At 59.6% G+C, this 15,942-nt stretch overlaps 2 protein-coding genes across 13 annotated transcripts; one reads left to right on the top strand and one right to left on the bottom strand.

Moving 5' to 3' along the window:
* The first annotated feature begins 415 nt into the window (after positions 1-415).
* Positions 416-9,389, top strand: CDK10 (cyclin dependent kinase 10). 10 transcript variants are annotated; one of them, XM_032389758.1, is made up of 13 exons: positions 416-784; positions 3,548-3,620; positions 4,283-4,354; positions 5,126-5,228; positions 5,399-5,480; positions 5,566-5,633; positions 6,622-6,674; positions 6,836-6,905; positions 7,473-7,532; positions 7,878-8,001; positions 8,086-8,225; positions 8,535-8,587; positions 8,875-9,389. In XM_032389758.1, exons 1-13 carry the CDS (start codon positions 497-499, stop codon positions 8,970-8,972), a joined length of 1,284 nt encoding a protein of 427 aa, XP_032245649.1. In that variant the 5' UTR covers positions 416-496; the 3' UTR covers positions 8,973-9,389. The 10 variants fall into 10 exon arrangements, with proteins under 10 accessions (XP_032245649.1, XP_032245646.1, XP_032245654.1 ...); XM_032389755.1 differs by having other exon boundaries at positions 7,185-7,532; XM_032389764.1 differs by lacking the exon at positions 416-784 and adding an exon at positions 832-958.
* A 149-nt stretch (positions 9,390-9,538) lies between these two features.
* SPATA2L (spermatogenesis associated 2 like) lies at positions 9,539-14,070 on the bottom strand. Of its 3 annotated transcripts, none has more exons than XM_032389765.1 (3): positions 13,960-14,070; positions 13,339-13,642; positions 9,539-11,538 (listed from the first exon to the last, which is right to left on the bottom strand). In XM_032389765.1, exons 2-3 carry the CDS (start codon positions 13,639-13,641, stop codon positions 10,627-10,629), a joined length of 1,215 nt encoding a protein of 404 aa, XP_032245656.1. In that variant the 5' UTR covers position 13,642; positions 13,960-14,070; the 3' UTR covers positions 9,539-10,626. The 3 variants fall into 3 exon arrangements, with proteins under 3 accessions (XP_032245656.1, XP_032245657.1, XP_032245660.1); XM_032389766.1 differs by having other exon boundaries at positions 13,916-14,024; XM_032389769.1 differs by having other exon boundaries at positions 13,925-14,007.
* Positions 14,071-15,942: the final 1,872 nt, after the last annotated feature.

The following is a 15,942-nucleotide window of genomic DNA, read 5'->3' as shown; positions in this document are numbered from 1 at the left end:
ATGATGCTCTGACTCCACGGGGTTAGCGCGATTACCTTTCCCATAAAATTTCTAGTAGCCATTACATTTCTATTATTTGACCTAGAGATTGCCTTCCTCCTACCCCTGTCCTGAGAATCTCAAACAATAATGTAAAAACTATACTAATTTCATTATTACCTAGAAGCTTAGCTTATGAATGAATGGAAAAAGGACTGAAATGAAGTGACTATGACAATTAGTTTACATTAAAACAACTGATTTTGACTCAGTTATGATTAACTTCACAGTTATCACCTATGCCTAGCTTATGCTACGCCTAGCTCCTTCACAGCAGGCCTTTCCGGGCCCCCCGTGAACGCTGCGCCCCCGCCCCATCCCATCACCGCCCTGCTTCCAGCATCACTGTCGCGCCGTCTACCTCACTCATCTCGTCCGCCAGCCTGCAGCGGGGACGGGAGGTCCGCGAGGCCCGAGCCCGACAGGGCCCCGCAGGTGGCGGGCGCTCCACCCGCAGATGCCCGGAGCGCGGCCTCCCAGCCGCTCTTCCCGCACCTTTCGGACGCGCGCTCTGCTCCCCGCCCCTGCCTGGCTCCAGAGCTGCCCTCGCGAGCTCCAAGGGAGCCCCCCGCCCCTCGGACTTCAGCCTCCTCCTCCTCCAGCGGCCGTTCCTCAGCACCCCAGCCGCCTCGGGTGCCCGCGCTTAAAACTAAAACAAGGCCCGAACGTCGGCAGTGCGAGCGGACGGCAGAAACTGAGGTCCTCCCGGGGTCGTCGCAAGGTTTCCCGAGTAACCGTCGCTAAGGTAGAAATGCCCCGGAAGTACTCTACGCGCCTGCGCGGAAGAACCTGGTCTGCGCCTGCGCACACGGGAACTGGGGGGTCGCTCGACATGGGGGACCCGGAGTCAGAGTCGGAGCAGATCCGTCTGAAGTGTATCCGTAAGGACGGCTTCTTCACGGTGCCTCCGGAACACAGGGTGCGACGGGGGGCCGCTCGGGGTAGCTTGCCGGCGGCAGGGCGGGACTGGAACGCTCTGGAGCCCCTTAGTGTCGCGCTAAAGCGTTGAGGTTTCCGACGCGGGCGGGAACGACAGTCCCAGAGTTCCTGGCGGCCGGCGCGGAAGCCGGCGGCGGTCTTCCCGGGTCGACAGCAGGGGCCGAGGGCCGGGGCTGGTGGCGGAGCCCGGCGCTGTCCAGCAGCCGGCAGCCTCTGGAAGAGCAGGCCCCGGGCTCTAGGGAATTTCCCCGCGGGAAGACTGCCGTCGTGCTCTCCCACCGGGCTTTGAATGGGCCAGGCGGCGCCCCACCCGACAGCCGCAGCTTGCGTTGCGTCTTGCTCTGCGCGAGGCCTCTGCGTGTGTCACTGTCGTGTAGCCCAAGATGGGGAGAGTGAAGCTTTGGGGTGGAGTGATTGTTTGAACTCTGGTGGCTGGATTGTGTGGGAGCCGGTGCTCTGAGAGGCCGGTAAGGATCCTGAAGGCACGGCGGCAGTCCACGGGCCGCTGGCCACCCCCCAGATACACAGCAGGTGCTCACCTCGTTCCCAGTCCTGCAGTGCGCGACGGGAAACCTCACGGCAGCTCCGACACCCAGCGGGGTACCCACGAGCCGGTGCTGCAGGCTGTGAAAGTCAGGGTTTCAGAGGAACGATTGTGTTCAGCTGGGGGGAAATTTTTGTAAAAGAACTTCTTGCTGGACTAGGATTTTGACATGCAGAGACAAGGAGGCCTGGCATGCCGACCTAGGATGTCAGGAGCAGTGTCTCAGAGATGAGAAACTGTGTGAATAGGCAGCACCAGGAGTTCCCCCTGGAGAGAGAATGTGAAGAAGAACTGGGGGAAAGAGGAGGCTGAGGCAAGACCACGGAAGGGCTCAGTCCAGGCGATGCTGACTTGGTTCCCCAAGTGGTAGGAAGGAAGGAGATGGAGGCAGACGGAGGAAAAGATGGGAGGCAGCAAGGCCAGAGAGAGGCTGTTAGAATTTGAACCTTGCTGCATGTGCTTCCTAGACCCAAGGAGACATGCTCATTCAGTCCATCTACAAACGTCCTGCATTATGAAGGTATGTTAGGGTACCGGCTCTGTGCTACGACTGGAACCCCAAAATACAGTGGCTCAAGTACAGAACTTTGGGGAGCCTGGGTGGCTCAGTCAGTTAAGCGTCCAATGTTTTGTTTTTTTTTTTAAGATTTTATTTATTTATTAGAGAGCATGAACAGGGGGAGGGACAGATGGAGAGAGAGAAGCAGGCTCCCCGCTGAGCGGGGAGCCTGATGCGGGGCTCGATCCCAGGACCCTGAGATCATGACCTGAGTCGAAGGCAGACGCTTAACCGACTGAGCCACCAGGTGCCCCAAGTATCCAACTCTTGATTTCAGCTCAGGTCATGATCTCAGTGTTGTGAGAGGGAGCTCCGTGTCGGGCTCTGTGCTGGGCGTGGAGCCGGCTCAAAATTCTCTCTTCATTTTTCTTGCCTAACATTTCGGAGAGAGGCAGCTATTTTCCACAAGGTGGGTCCAGACACTCAAGTTATCTGTCTTGTAGATCTACCTGCACCTCATCCAAATCCCACCCTGCTTCAGGGGCAAGAAGGAGTGGGCGGCAACCAACTTCCTTTGATCAGGAAGTCCCTTCCCTTTTTTTTTTAAAGATTTTATTTATTTATTTGACAGAGAGAGACACAGTGAGAGAGGGAACACAAGCAGGGGGAGGGGGAGAGGGAGAAGCAGGCTTCCCACAGAGCAGGGAGCCCGATGCGGGGCTCGATCCCAGGACCCTGGGACTATGACCTGAGCCGAAGGCAGACGCTTAACAACTGAGTCACCCAGGTGCCCCTGGGGAAGTCCCTTCCTTGAAGCCTTTGTCCTTTATGCTCACATCCCATTGGCCAAAATTTAGTCAAGTAGACATACCTAGCTGCAAAATACAACGGTGGGAAATACCAGCTGGTAGCCACGTGCCACTGGGCAGTGTTTCCTACTCAAAGGAAGAACTACTGTGTGGATGTTGGAGTCAGTCTCTGCCACAGAAGCGTTTCCACTGTGTTTGGTAGAAGCTTTGTTCACCTCCAGAGCATAATCTAGATGGTGCTGGTCGGTAGTCTTCTTGTGAGGGTGGAAATGTTTCTTCCTATGGACTCTTGATTTTGGGGTTGTGAGTTCAAGTCTTATGTTGGGCGTGGAGCCTACTTAGAAAAAAAAAATGTGGGTTTCTGATTCATCCAGTGTGGTTACCATGAGCCACATGGAGCACGACACACATGGCAGCTGAGGAAATGAAATTTTACTGTAATGTTAACCATATGTGGCCAGTGGTTATCGTTTGTAGACAGCATATGTCTGGACCATGGGGTTGGACGGGAACGGCTGTCTGTGATACTGTGTTCAAAGTGTCTGCTGGCCCAGTAGCGTCATCCCTCTTTTCTCATCTGAAAGCCCGAGTGTGTGGTTATCCTTGTTTGGTGAACACATGAGTGAGCTCCTTTGTACAAATTAAGAGTGAAATATCCATCTTTAGTTGTTCCATTAGCTGCCCAAGCCCGGCACTACCAGCACCTCTGTCTTTCAGCTGGGACGGTGTCGGAGCGTGAAGGAGTTTGAGAAGCTGAACCGTATCGGGGAAGGCACCTATGGCATTGTGTGTGAGTGGCCGGGATGGAAGCCCTCGGGGGCAGGGGACTGTCCCAGCAGGAGCTGTGTCAGGGCTGGAAGGAGGGAAACACCCAGGGCTTTAGAGCCAGGGCAGAAGTCATACAAGCGAACTCTAATATTACCGTCGGTGTAAGCATCAGATGGCCAGGGTGGTTACAAGCGGAGGGAGCTGTTACAGCAGAACCTAGAACTTCCAAAAGCAGCCGGGGCTTCAGCGGGTGGCAGCTGTGACGTTGGTGTGCATCAGACTGAGAAGGGTTTGGAAGCTTCACACACTAGTGCCTTGAAGAGCCTCCTTTGCACAAAATGAGGGGTTTTTTTTCTGGATAAAGTATCTTATTTGCTCCTAGAACATAGTAAACAGAAGGCAAAGCGGTGACCTGCATCCTGACTCTAAGGAGGAAACCTTCGAGGGAGTTTGGTGTAACTAGCACCCTGTACCCGGCCCAGTTGAGACGACTCCCCAGAGAGCATGTGTCTAGTGGGGCCGGGGCTGCCGCTTGCACAGTTGGGACCCGGTGTCACTGGGCATCCAGTTATCAAAGAAGAAGAGAAAGGGACCCCCAGCGTTCAGAACGAGGCCCCTGTATGGCACAAGGGTGTATGATGCAGGATGAAGTAAGATTCCATCATGGATGAGTTTTCATTCCAGATCGGGCCCGGGACACCCAGACGGACGAGATTGTTGCCCTGAAGAAGGTGCGGATGGACAAGGAGAAGGATGGTGAGCTCAAGTGGGAGGGGCAGAAAGGTGCCAGTTTTCTGAGGTTTCCTCTGGCCTGAACCCCTGGTGCTGAGAGCATCTTCATCAGGGTTAAAGGGGACCTGTTTCTGGGAGGCTGCCTGTCCTGTCCTTCCCCAGCCCCTCGCCCTCACCCCTCTGCTCTAGGCCTTAGTTCCCCTGAACCCCGTGCAGTTCATCTTCTCCCTCGTCTGGTACTGCCCTATCTTCTGTCTCAGCCCAGCCATCACCCCTCTACCCAGCCCTCCCTGCCTAAGACCAGGCTGGTAGCCCCTGTGCTCCACACACCCCTGATTTCTACCCCCCAGCCCCTCCCCGGCTGCCTGTGCAGGCAGGGCCTTGCTGTGCTCGCTGTGGACCCCCTGTCCTATACAGCGGTCCATACAGATAGTTGCTGCCTTGCATCATTGACTGAAGGAAGAGTTAAAGGTGCATGTTCAGGGCGCCTGGGTGGCTCAGTCGGTTAAGTGTCTGCCTTCGGCTCAGGTCATAATCCCAGCATCCTGGGATTGAGCCCAGCATTGGGCTCCATGCTCAGCAGAGAACCTGCTTCTCCATCTCCCTCTGCCTGCCTGTCTGCCTACTTGTGATCTCTCTCTCTCTCTCTCTCTCTCTCTCTCTCTCTGTCAAATAAATAAATAAAATTTAAAAAAGGAAAGTGCATGTTCAGGTGGCCTTGATTCTCCCTGAGGTTGTGGGCAGAGCCCTGCAGGGGTAGGGGTGGGGCTCACTGAGGAGGCTGTCTGGCTGCAGGGGTCCCCATCAGCAGCCTTCGAGAGATCACACTGCTCCTTCGCCTTCGCCATCCGAATATCGTGGAGCTGAAGGAAGTGGTTGTGGGGAACCACCTGGAGAGGTATGCAGTCTGCTGGTCCTCTGCACTGGGCCCTGCTGAGCCTGCCTTTCCTATCCCCGTCCCTGTGCTCCCCCCAAATCGAGTTCATCCCTCCTGCAACTCCAGGAGGATCCTTTGGCCTACCTGGGAGGACGTGGGAGGTGCCCTGTGTCTTCCCCTTTTCCTTCCAGCATCTTTCTGGTGATGGGTTATTGTGAGCAAGATCTGGCCAGCCTTCTGGAGAACATGCCAACACCCTTCTCTGAGGCCCAGGTGTGAGGCTGGGGGGCCTGGAGTGAGGCACCGTCCCAGGTCCTTGTGTGGCACATTTAACTGATGCATCCTGCCCTTTGCATAGGTCAAGTGCATTGTGCTGCAAGTGCTCCGAGGCCTTCAATATTTGCACCAGAACTTCATCATCCACAGGTAGGAGGGGCCCCAAGTGGGCGGGGTGGGGGGGGAGGAATGGCATGATCCTGGAGGACATTTGTCTGGAGTGCAGGTTCGTGACACATGGGAAGGGTGACTGCCAGTCCTAACCCCTAGAGAGGAAATGACCTGGCCTCTGTGCAGTTCTCTAACTGTTCCTTAGGGCAGGATCCAGGCCCCACAGCACCTGCTTTCCCCCCGGGGGAGCTGACAAGGCTATGAGAAGTCCTGCAGTCTCGTCACAGACACAAGGAAAGTGGGGGAACCTTCCAGGCTCAGGGCAGGACTGTGCAAGCAGCGGCTTCTCATGTCTTGGGGCAGCTGGTGCAGCCCTGGGTGGGAAACGGGCACAAGACTGGGTGTTAGGCCTGAGAAAGGTAATGAGAACTGGTACTCCCAGCTGCCTACCCTTGCTGTGTTTAAAAAGTTCCAACAGGGGTGCTTGGGTGGCTCAGGTGGTTAAGCATCTGCCTTCGGCTCAGGTCATGATCCCGGGGTCCTGGGATCGAGCCCCACATCGGGCTCCCTGCTCGGCGGGGAGCCTGCTTCTCCCTCTCTCATTCCCCCTACTTGTGTTCCCTCTCTCGCTGTGTCTCTCTCTGTCAAATAAATAAATAAAATCTTTTTTTTAAAAAGATTTTATCCATTTTTTTTTTTTTAAAGATTTTATTTGTTTATTTGACAGAGAGATAGCGAGAGCAGGAACACAAGCAGGGGGAGTGGGAGAGGGAGAAGCAGGCCTCCCGCCGAGCAGGGAGCCCGATGTGGGGCTCGATCCCAGGACCCCGGGGTCATGACCTGAGCCGAAGGCAGACGCTCAACGACTGAGCCACCCAGGCGCCCAATAAATAAAATCTTAAAAAAAAAAAAAGTTCCAACAGGGGATGTGTAGGAAAGCGTTCTGAGTCTGCCTGTGACGGTGACAACCTAGTTGCCCTGTGGGGTGCACGTCCTGGGAATCACCGATGTTCCCTTTCTGTCCCAGGGACCTGAAGGTGTCCAACTTGCTCATGACCGATAAGGGCTGTGTGAAGACAGGTGGGTGCTGGGTGCCGGCACTGTGGCAGGGGTCTCTGAGTGCCGCTGGGGCGGGGGAGCAGGTCAGTGCCTGCCAGCTGCCTGGGGGCTAAGAGCTGTTCGCACACGGCAGCTTCTTAGCCCCCGCTGGGTGACACACTGCCTTTCTGCCTTCGTCCCAGCGGATTTCGGCCTGGCCCGGGCTTATGGCATCCCAGTGAAGCCCATGACCCCCAAGGTGGTCACACTCTGGTGAGTGGAGGAAGTGTGGGGGTTGATCATGCTGAAGCAGCAGAAGGATCCTGAGGGCTCTGAAGCTACAGAGGGCCACAGACACTCCTAGAGGCTGGGTCTAGGACAGCTTCCTGAGACAGCGGGGCTGTCGGGACGGAGGACAGCACGGCAGGGGGGGAGGGGGTGGATACTGTCCTGCTTGGTTCTGAGCCCCCTCAAGAAGGGGAGGTCGCTTCACAGACTTCTGTCTGTGGGGTGGGGCGGTTTATTCAGCTTTCTGTAGTTTTTCTCATGCAGGTTTTTAAGAAGCAGCAGAACAGGCCTGTGGGTAACGATACGAAATCGTAGGCTTTCTGCCACGCGTCAGCCCGCCGTGTCTACAGACTGGGCTGGCAGCAGACTCCTAGGAGCCGACCCGCCAAGTTGGTGTTACTCTGTGTGTCACCCACGATTGGGGGCTGGGAGGACAAGGTGGTCTGAGCTGGTGTTGGCAGTCTGGAGCCCGGGCTGCCTCAGGCGGTCAGGAAGGCTGGTGGAGGCCCAGGCTTCACTGCAGGGTACGAGGGGGAGTACCTGTGTTTGCAGGTACCGAGCCCCCGAACTGCTTTTGGGAACCACCACGCAGACCACCAGCATAGACATGTGGTGAGAAGTGAATGCGGCTCCTGGGACCTGGGGGAAGGGCTGGGGTGGGTCCCATGGGGGCTCACAGGGGCAGGAGCAGGGCTGGGGTCTTTGTCAGCCTCCCAGCCCCCAGGGGGAGGGGGAGGGCCGAAGCCTGGGATCCCTAAGAGGAAGCGTGAGAACGTAGGTTCCACAGAAGAAAGGCCCTGCCCTCATGGTCACCCAAAGAGGCCATCTGGGATGGGGTCATGTCCCATCTTGACTTCTCCCACGCTCCACCCTGTCCTGACCCCAGCACTTGGCCTCAGCAGAGGTGTGTGGCAGCAGGGGACAGGTGCGTGAGGTAAGGCCTGCTCTCCTCTGCAGGGCCATGGGCTGCATCCTGGCCGAGCTGCTGGCCCACAAGCCCCTTCTCCCTGGCACGTCCGAGATCCACCAGGTGGACCTGATTGTGCAGCTGCTGGGGACGCCCAGTGAGAACATCTGGCCAGTGAGTGCCCGGCCTCTGCCGTCATCCGCCCCCCCGCGCCCCCTGCCCGGGCCAGCCCCCATGCTCAACTCCTGCTCCTTGCAGGGCTTCTCCAGGCTGCCACTGGTGGGTCAGTACAGCCTGAGGAAGCAGCCGTACAACAACCTCAAACACAAGTTCCCGTGGCTCTCGGAGGCTGGCCTGCGCCTGCTGAACTTCCTCTTCATGTACGACCCCAAGAAAAGGTGCTGACCTGGCCTCAAACCCGAGCCCTCGAAAGGGGGGTTTTCAGAACTCTGGCCACGCTGCCGCAGAGATGCCCCCTCCCCAGACAGACGCGGAGGCCCAGGCCCCCAGTGTGGGTGGTCCCTGCCCACACAGATCATGGAGCCCATTCTGAATTTCCCATCTGTTTTTGGGCCCCAGACCCTTGCTGGCCACTCGCCTTTTGCTGTCGGGAAATTTGAACCAGAGGCTGCGGAGCTGGGTGGGTGTGCGGGAAAGCAGCCCCAGGGGCAGCCGGGGTCCTATTAACACGGAGGCCTCCTGTCCAGGGCAACGGCCAGAGATGGCCTGGAGAGCTCGTACTTCAAGGAGAAGCCCCTGCGTGAGTTTCCCACTGAGCCCCGCAAGGCGCTTGTCTTGCGGCCCTTTCTGTCCAGGGTGGGGGTGTAGGGGCACGGCCTCCCACAGCTCCTCGAGCCCCTGGGGGTGGTGGGGCGGGCTCCTGGCACAGGCCTTTCCGGGTGGAGCAGGGGCTGCATGCTGAGGCCCACGTGGGTGCTCGTTGGCCACACAGACTGTTGTCTGAGGGGGGCAGAGGGAGACGCGCCTCCAGGGCCCGACACGGATGCACAGTGGGGTTGTCAGACCCAGACGTACTCCTCCCTGCAGCCTGTGAGCCGGAGCTCATGCCCACCTTCCCCCACCACCGCAACAAGCGGGCCGTCCCGGCCACGTCTGAGGCCCAGGGCAAGCGCTGTAAGCCCTGACGGCCCCTCCACTGGGCTGGCACATCTGCCACGGACAGCAACGGAATGGGGAGGCCTCTGCAGTCCAGGCTCACGGCGCTGCTGGGACCCAGCTCCTCCTTCGGTGGAGACCTACCCGCTGCTCCGGCTGATCACACCCCTTCCCCAGAAGAGCGGGGAGTGGACATGGGGGTGATGCAGGGTGGGTGCACCCTGAAGGGGTGGGACCTCATTCAGGACACCTGTTGCCGCGCCCTCAGCTGGTAAAAGCTCGGGACCCTCCCTTCCCAGGAGGAAACACCTGCTGGGCCCAATTCAGTGGGTGTTGCTGGTTTGGGATGCGTAGACCCCACGTGGTGGCTTGTGCTCCTTCCTGATCACCAGGGTCTGTCTAGGGCAGGGAGAGGCACACTGCCCCCCCCACCCCCAAAGGCAGGGTTGGTACACTCAGAATGGGAAGGAGAGGTTGGGTGTGGGTCACATCCCACCTGAGGGACTGGGGTCTGAGCCCTGTCCCTGACCCACACTGAGGCCCAGAGGGGAAGGGGCATGAGTCAGAGAGATAAAAGGTTTTTAACAGGTATGAGTAGGTTCAGTGTCCTTTAATGAACTTTAATATTCTGATTCATGGGACATGATGGTGGTTCTCTGAGTGCTGGGGAGAAGGGGAGATGGGATAGACAGACGGGGGTAGAGCACCCAGGACAGAAGACAGGCACCTGTCCCCTCTAGTCCTGTGGCTGAATACTTCCCAGGGGAGGGGGCTCTGCCTGCCTGCCTTGGCCTTGAGAGTCTGCCTTAGCAGGTGGCTGCTCAAGAGCCCGGCCACACCCTTACCACTGGACCCAGGGAGCATTCTCAGGTGGGAAGCCTGCGTGGCCTCCTGCCCTGCCTTCCAGAGCCTGTGCAACAGAAAGCCAACAGCAGGGTGGCTTGTGGGGTGCGGACTGCTCGGAAGCCCCACACTCCACCACAAGGGGAGTGACAGCCTATCCAGGCCCCACTAGCTGCCTGCGTCCTTCCTCCTGCCGCCTATGCTCTGGGCGTCTGGGGAGCCTCCTCACTCTGCTTTGAGATCAGATCATTTCTTCTCCATCTGGGGACCACACTCCCCGGCCCAGCTGGTCTCAAGCCAGCCCTCAGCTCATTCAGCACTGGCTTATGACACTTCTAGGCAAGGGGCTAGCTCAGCCATGTACCTGGCAGCGCCCCCAGACTGGTCACAGTGGTGCTCAGTGGCCCCAGGGACACCCCTGTGAGGAGACTGTCCCCTGGACACGTGGAGGGAAGCAGTGTTCTGAAGGACACCTGTAGGGCTCGGGTCCACAGGCTGAGCAGCGGGCCCTACAGTGGGATGGGGCAAGGAGCGGAAGTGAGGGGAGAGGACCCTTCGTTGGGCATAGGCTTGGTGGTGAGACTCCTCCACCCAGCACGTTTGGACATGGGCCTGGATGCTGGGTGCAGGGGGTAGGGAGTCGGCCAGGCCAACGCAGGAGCCTCCCGTGGAAGGCAGGACCCCACCTCCTGCCTTGTGAAGCCCGATGCCCCACCTCGCTGTGCCCAGGAGTCCCCCGGGCGCAGGGTGGCTGGGGGCTGAGGCCCGAGGAGTGCTGAGGCCCAGAGAAGCACCACAGAAACGGTCTCGGGAAGGCCCTGGTGCAGGGCCTGGCTGGGCCTAAGGCTGGGCCCCGGGCCCGTCATAGAGCAGGGTGTCCAGCTGTGCGCGCTGCAGCCACAGGCGCCGCTGGCCCTCACTGAGCAGCGGGCGAAGCGCGTGGCCGGCTCGGCAGGTGGGCAGGGCAGCACAGTGGGGCGCGTGCAGCTGGTGGCAGGTATCACAGCAGAGGGCGGGCAGGGCCCCAGGAGCTAGGCAGCTGTGCGCCTGGTAGCCGGGGGGCTGGGGGCCGGCCGGCCCGGGGCTCCCTGGGGCTCTGGGGGCAGCCGCGTCTCCAGGCGGACTCAGCAGCTCTCTCCGCAGGGCCAGGAAGGAGAAGGCTGTGGGCTCGTGCTCCCGCTCCTCCTCCAGGGCCCCGTAGGGTGGGCTGCTGGCCTGCGGCAGCGCCTCAGCCTCCTCTAGGGGCTCCCAGGCCGCGCCCCTGGCCCCCCACAGTTTGGCGCTCTGTTCCCAGAGCAGCGGTCTGCAGGCCAGCTCCGGGGGCGGGGAGTCGGGGCCTGGCGAGGGCCCCCCATACAGGCTGGCCTCCTCTGAGCCCTCATCCTCCTGCAGGTCCCGGTAGAGGTCCAGCGGGCTCTGGTAGACTGTTGGGGAGCCCCGGGGGGGCAGCCGCTGCTGCAGCCAGGCCACGCAGGAGGCCACGTCTGCGCTGGCCCGCCGAGCCTGCAGCAGCTCCTCGGCTGGCAGCACGCTGGTGCCCAGCTGCGCCAGCACCTCGCCCAGGATTTCACACTCCAGCCGGAGGGCGAAGCAGCCCAGGGCCACTTGCACCAGTTGGCAGGCGGGTGGCGGGGCAGCCATCGTGAGGCGGTGGTTGTCCCTGGGCACGTAACCCATCTTCTGGAAGCTCTGGAGGAGGAGGTCCTCCGAGAGGGCGCCCTTCAGCACGTGCACATAGCCCCCTGAAAAGGTCTGCAGAGGAGGGTCCTGGTCAGCAGCAGCCTGAGCCACGCTCGAGCTCCTCCTGGCCCTGGCCTCCCCCGGAACCAGGCCGTGCTGGCACTCCCTTCAGAGGGGCTGCTCAGCCACACGCCCCGACCCACCCCGGCACACCCATCTCCATGGCTGGGGCAGAACAAAATAAAGAGCCCCGACGCCAGGAAATCGCACTTCGTGGCAGCGGGGTGGCTCAGTCAGTTGAGCTCAGGTCCCAGATGGAGTCCCACGTCGGGCTCCCTGCTCGGCGGGGAGTCTGCTTCTGTCTCCCCTTCCCACCCCCCTCCTGCTCTCTCGCTTGCTCTCTCAAATAAAATCTTAAAAAAAGAAATCTCACTTGCCTTGGGGTCTCCACCTCCCGTCCCCCCTGGGGCTGAGATTTGGTCACGCAAACACAAACGGGTGCTTATCTGCTCTCCAGACAGGCTGTTCTGAACTCCACCTTCCCACGTCCTGTTCTGGAGAGCTTTCCCCATTGGGACAGAGGCTTAGCCATTCACTTCTTCCAACTGTGTAGCGTTCCACCACATAGATGAAACATCCGTATTTTTCGGAGGCTCTAATGTGCATCTGGGCTGAGAGCCCAGGAGTGCTAGATGGGAAAGTGCTTTCTAGGCTGCAGTCCTGTGAGGAACTGGAAGGGCTTCAGGATGATGGTGCTGTGTCTCTCCCAGTTCTAAAATCCCAGAGCTCTGGGATCCTGTCAGCATCCCTCCCGCAGACGGAGCACTGCCGCGGGCGGGCACTGTACTCAGGGTTTTACCTTCACCCCTCACAACAGACCTTGGACTGCACTATTCTTGGGTCTGTTCCACCGATGAGGACATGGGTTCAGAGAGATTAGGTAACTTGCACAAAGCCACACAGCCAAGAGGAAGCAGAACCAGATCCCAACCAGGTCTACCCAACACTGAAGCCCAGGAGCACCTCAAGGGCAGGCCTGTCCGCTCCGTTCTTGGCTTCCCACGGGGCTGGCGCTTGAGGGTGCCTACCGCCCTGTTCTCTGAATTAAAATGTCCTAGAACTTCTGACCAGCAGGTGTCCCCATGAAGCAATAGGCTCCAGAGCTCACCTCTTGAGAGAGAGAGGGAGAGGAGGAGAGGAGGGTGGGGTGAGAGAGAGGGAGAGGAGAAGGGGTTGGGGGGGGGAGAGAGAGAGAGAGAGAGAGGCTGCTGCTGCCATGGCAACCAGTGGAGGTGGACTCGCCCACGTGCCCAATGACATCAGCACCTTCCTACTCTTCCAAATTAGCTTTGAGGGCCAAGTATGCCTGCCCCCTCCTGCAGGCCAGCAGCTCACCCACAGGGGTGATCAGTGCAGACCCCAGAGTATGCAGGGTCTCCAGCCCCTACCTACTTCACAGGGGATACACCCACCCAACGTCCTCTTCTACAAATGGGATCATGGAAGGATTAGGATGACCATGGAACCTCAGGTCCCTCCCAGGCACCTGTCCTAGGATTTCTGTGCTACCTGGGCTGTGAGGCCACTTTGGGGGAGGGCAATGATTCAAGCTTTGAGGAGCAAGGATCTCCCCAGGAGGCAGGCACCCAAGGTGGGTGGCCTCTGCCCACACCATGTTTTCAGCCCTGGGAGTGTGTGTGTGGGGGGGGGAACACCTTGGCCAAGAGCTGCCCCAAAGCGCCCCAAATCCCCTCTGAGCCCTGGAGAGCCACCCGGCTCTGAAGACACATGAGATCCCTTGTTCAATGGTACCCTCTGCCCCACGGTACACAGCAGCCTGAGCGGGGGCGCCCCCTCGGCCCAGCGCCCTACCTTGATGGTGGAGAACTCCTTCCTCCAGGGCAGCAGGTACAGGTGCACAGCCGCCAGCTCCAGCAGCTCGAAGGCGCGGGCCAGGCCGCGCAGCGCGGGGGCCAGGTCGGCGCGGCCCCACAGGCCGTCGGTGAGCAGCGCCAGCGCGTCGTCCTGCAGCGCCCCGTGCAGGTCGAAGTCCTCCACCAGGATCTGCCACAGCACGGCGCGCAGCGATGGGTCCCCGCACACACCCGCGCGGCCACGCCGCAGCTCACGCTCCAGGCACAGGCGGTAGTCCTCGGACAGCGAGCTGCTGCCCATTCTGGCGGGCGGGGGTACGGTGTCAGGAACCAGAGACCCCTCCCCGCCGGCTGTGCGGCCCCCCGAGCCCCCACCCAGCGTCCACAGACCCCCCTCCGGCCTGGTGACCCTGTCCCCGCCGGCTGTGCGCCCCCCCCGAGCCCCCCCCGGTGTCCACATGTCCCCCTACAGCTCGGCGACCTCGCCAGCTGAGCGGCCCCCAGTATCTACAACACCCCGCTTCCCTGGAGACCCGCCCCGCCAGCTGTGTCTCCCCCCGAAGAGAGACCCCCACCTCGCCCACCAGAGCGTGCTGTGGCCCCGCGAGGGACCGTCTACCTGTCGGTCCCCAGCGGAGCCCAATCGGCCACCTCTCCGCTCGGACCCGTCCCGCGGCCGCGCTCTTCCGCCGCCAGCGGCTCCGCCCACTGGCCTTGGCCGTGACGCTCGGGGCGGGGCTTGCGCCGGGCACCGCCCCCACGGCTCACCCGCGTGGGGCCGGGCTGGGGGCGGGACCTCGTGCCGCTCGGCTGAGCACCTGCCCCCGCATCTTCTGCCTACCGGTGGCCGCCGGGCGGCTCGCGGCGGATCCTGGGCGGGCGCACGAGGAACGGTGCGTACGAGCAGCCCCTCCCTCTGAGCTAGGCCCCGGCAGCGGTCGCCGGGGCGGAAGCGGGTGCTGCTAGTGCGCCCCGGGCCGGGCCCAGAGCTCACCGTGAGCCCAGGGAGGTGCGTTTCTGCGTGGTTGACACAGCAGCCTCAGGTGGGTGGGGCGGCCTCCGTCTTTCTGTGGGCTCAGCTTCCTGGGCCCTGAGAGCAGCATCCGGGGGTCCCTGAGGCGGGGTGAAGGCCCCTCCCTAACTAGGCCAGCCTCGTTTCCCGGGCGCTAAAGCCACTTGGGCGGAGGAGGGATGGGCGAGATTTAGTCCTTGGGGCCCCGGCTCAATGCGAGGAAGGTCTTCTGTAGACCTTCCTCCCTGGGCAGGCTCTGCCCCTTGATTTCTGGGCCCCTCACCTCTCCAGACCACTTTGCTGAGATGGGACCTGCCTGGGGAAAGATTTTTCTCTTAATAAGAGCCTTCACCTGGCAGTACCCTGCAGGTGCGTCTTCACATACTTCAAATGGGACTTTTAGAAAAATACTGGAACCAAGCTGGGGATCTCCTTGAGACATTTTGCTGGCCACCACTCAACATAGAGGCGTTTCACTTACGATGTACTGAACCCAGCCCTAGGGCCACAGCAGCCATGAGGAGACAGTTAACTTCTGGTCTTCTCCGGCCTGTGTGCGGAAGGGTGGAGCTTAACCACTCCCTTCAGTTCATCACTGAATTCATCGTGGTCTTCAGATGCGCGGCCTCTGAATTGCATCCATCCATGGCCATAGCCCCCAACCCTAAGACAACTGTTGCAGTGTGGTGAATCCGCAGCCTCGGTGCAGACCCTGCCAGAGCGTGCACGATTGCGTCTTCAACTGGAAGTAGATGGGGTTCTGTTGCTTTGATTCCGCACTCAGTCCTGTTGCTGTGACTCCAGGCAACTGCTCTCAACCGTTGCTTGTAATCTAGGGCACGTGTGGCTCTTCTCAGTATGACACTTGAAACTGGGCAGGTCTTTGCACCTGCTTGCACCCATAGAATGGAGGTGACATTGTTTGGCTTCCCAGGTTAAGTCATTAAAACACCTTGTTGTCTTGGGTTGTTTGCTCTTGGAGTCTAGCCATCATGTTGTGGGGGAGCCCGCGGCCACATGGAGAGAACTTGCACTGAGCTGAATAATGTCCCCCCAGATCCGTGTCCACCTAGAACCTGGAAATGTGAGCTTATTTGGAAACACGTTCTTTGTAGATATAATCAAGTTAGGATGAAGTCATGCTGAATTAGGATGGGCCCTAAATCCAGTACGACTGATGTTGTTAAGAGAGGTTTAGGCACAGCATGTAGGGGAGAAGGCCTATGGTGATGGAGACAGAAATTGGGGCTCTGCTTACAGCTACCAGCCAAGGATTGTAGGAGCAGGAAGCTGGATGAGGCAAGCAAGGATTCTGCTCTAGTACTTCGAGGGAGTATAGCGCCATCAGCATCCTGAATTCAGATTCTAGCCTGCAGAACTTTAGTACATTTCTAGTTTACTTGACTCAGTTTGTGGCGTTGTTTATGGTGGCCAGAGGAGACTAACGCAGGCCTCACATGGTTCTGAGAATGTGGTTGTGAGTCCTGACTGAGGTCCTAGCTGACAAGCATCCACTGCAGACGCGTGGACAAAGCTCCAGATGATTCCAATCCCTGACATGGGGTCACCCAGCCTGGAAGCTGACCTCGC

This window comes from Phoca vitulina, unplaced genomic scaffold (genome assembly GCF_004348235.1).
Source record: "Phoca vitulina isolate PV1807 unplaced genomic scaffold, GSC_HSeal_1.0 scaffold56, whole genome shotgun sequence".
Taxonomy (NCBI): domain Eukaryota; kingdom Metazoa; phylum Chordata; class Mammalia; order Carnivora; family Phocidae; genus Phoca; species Phoca vitulina.
This window is presented reverse-complemented; position numbering and strand designations above follow the sequence as displayed.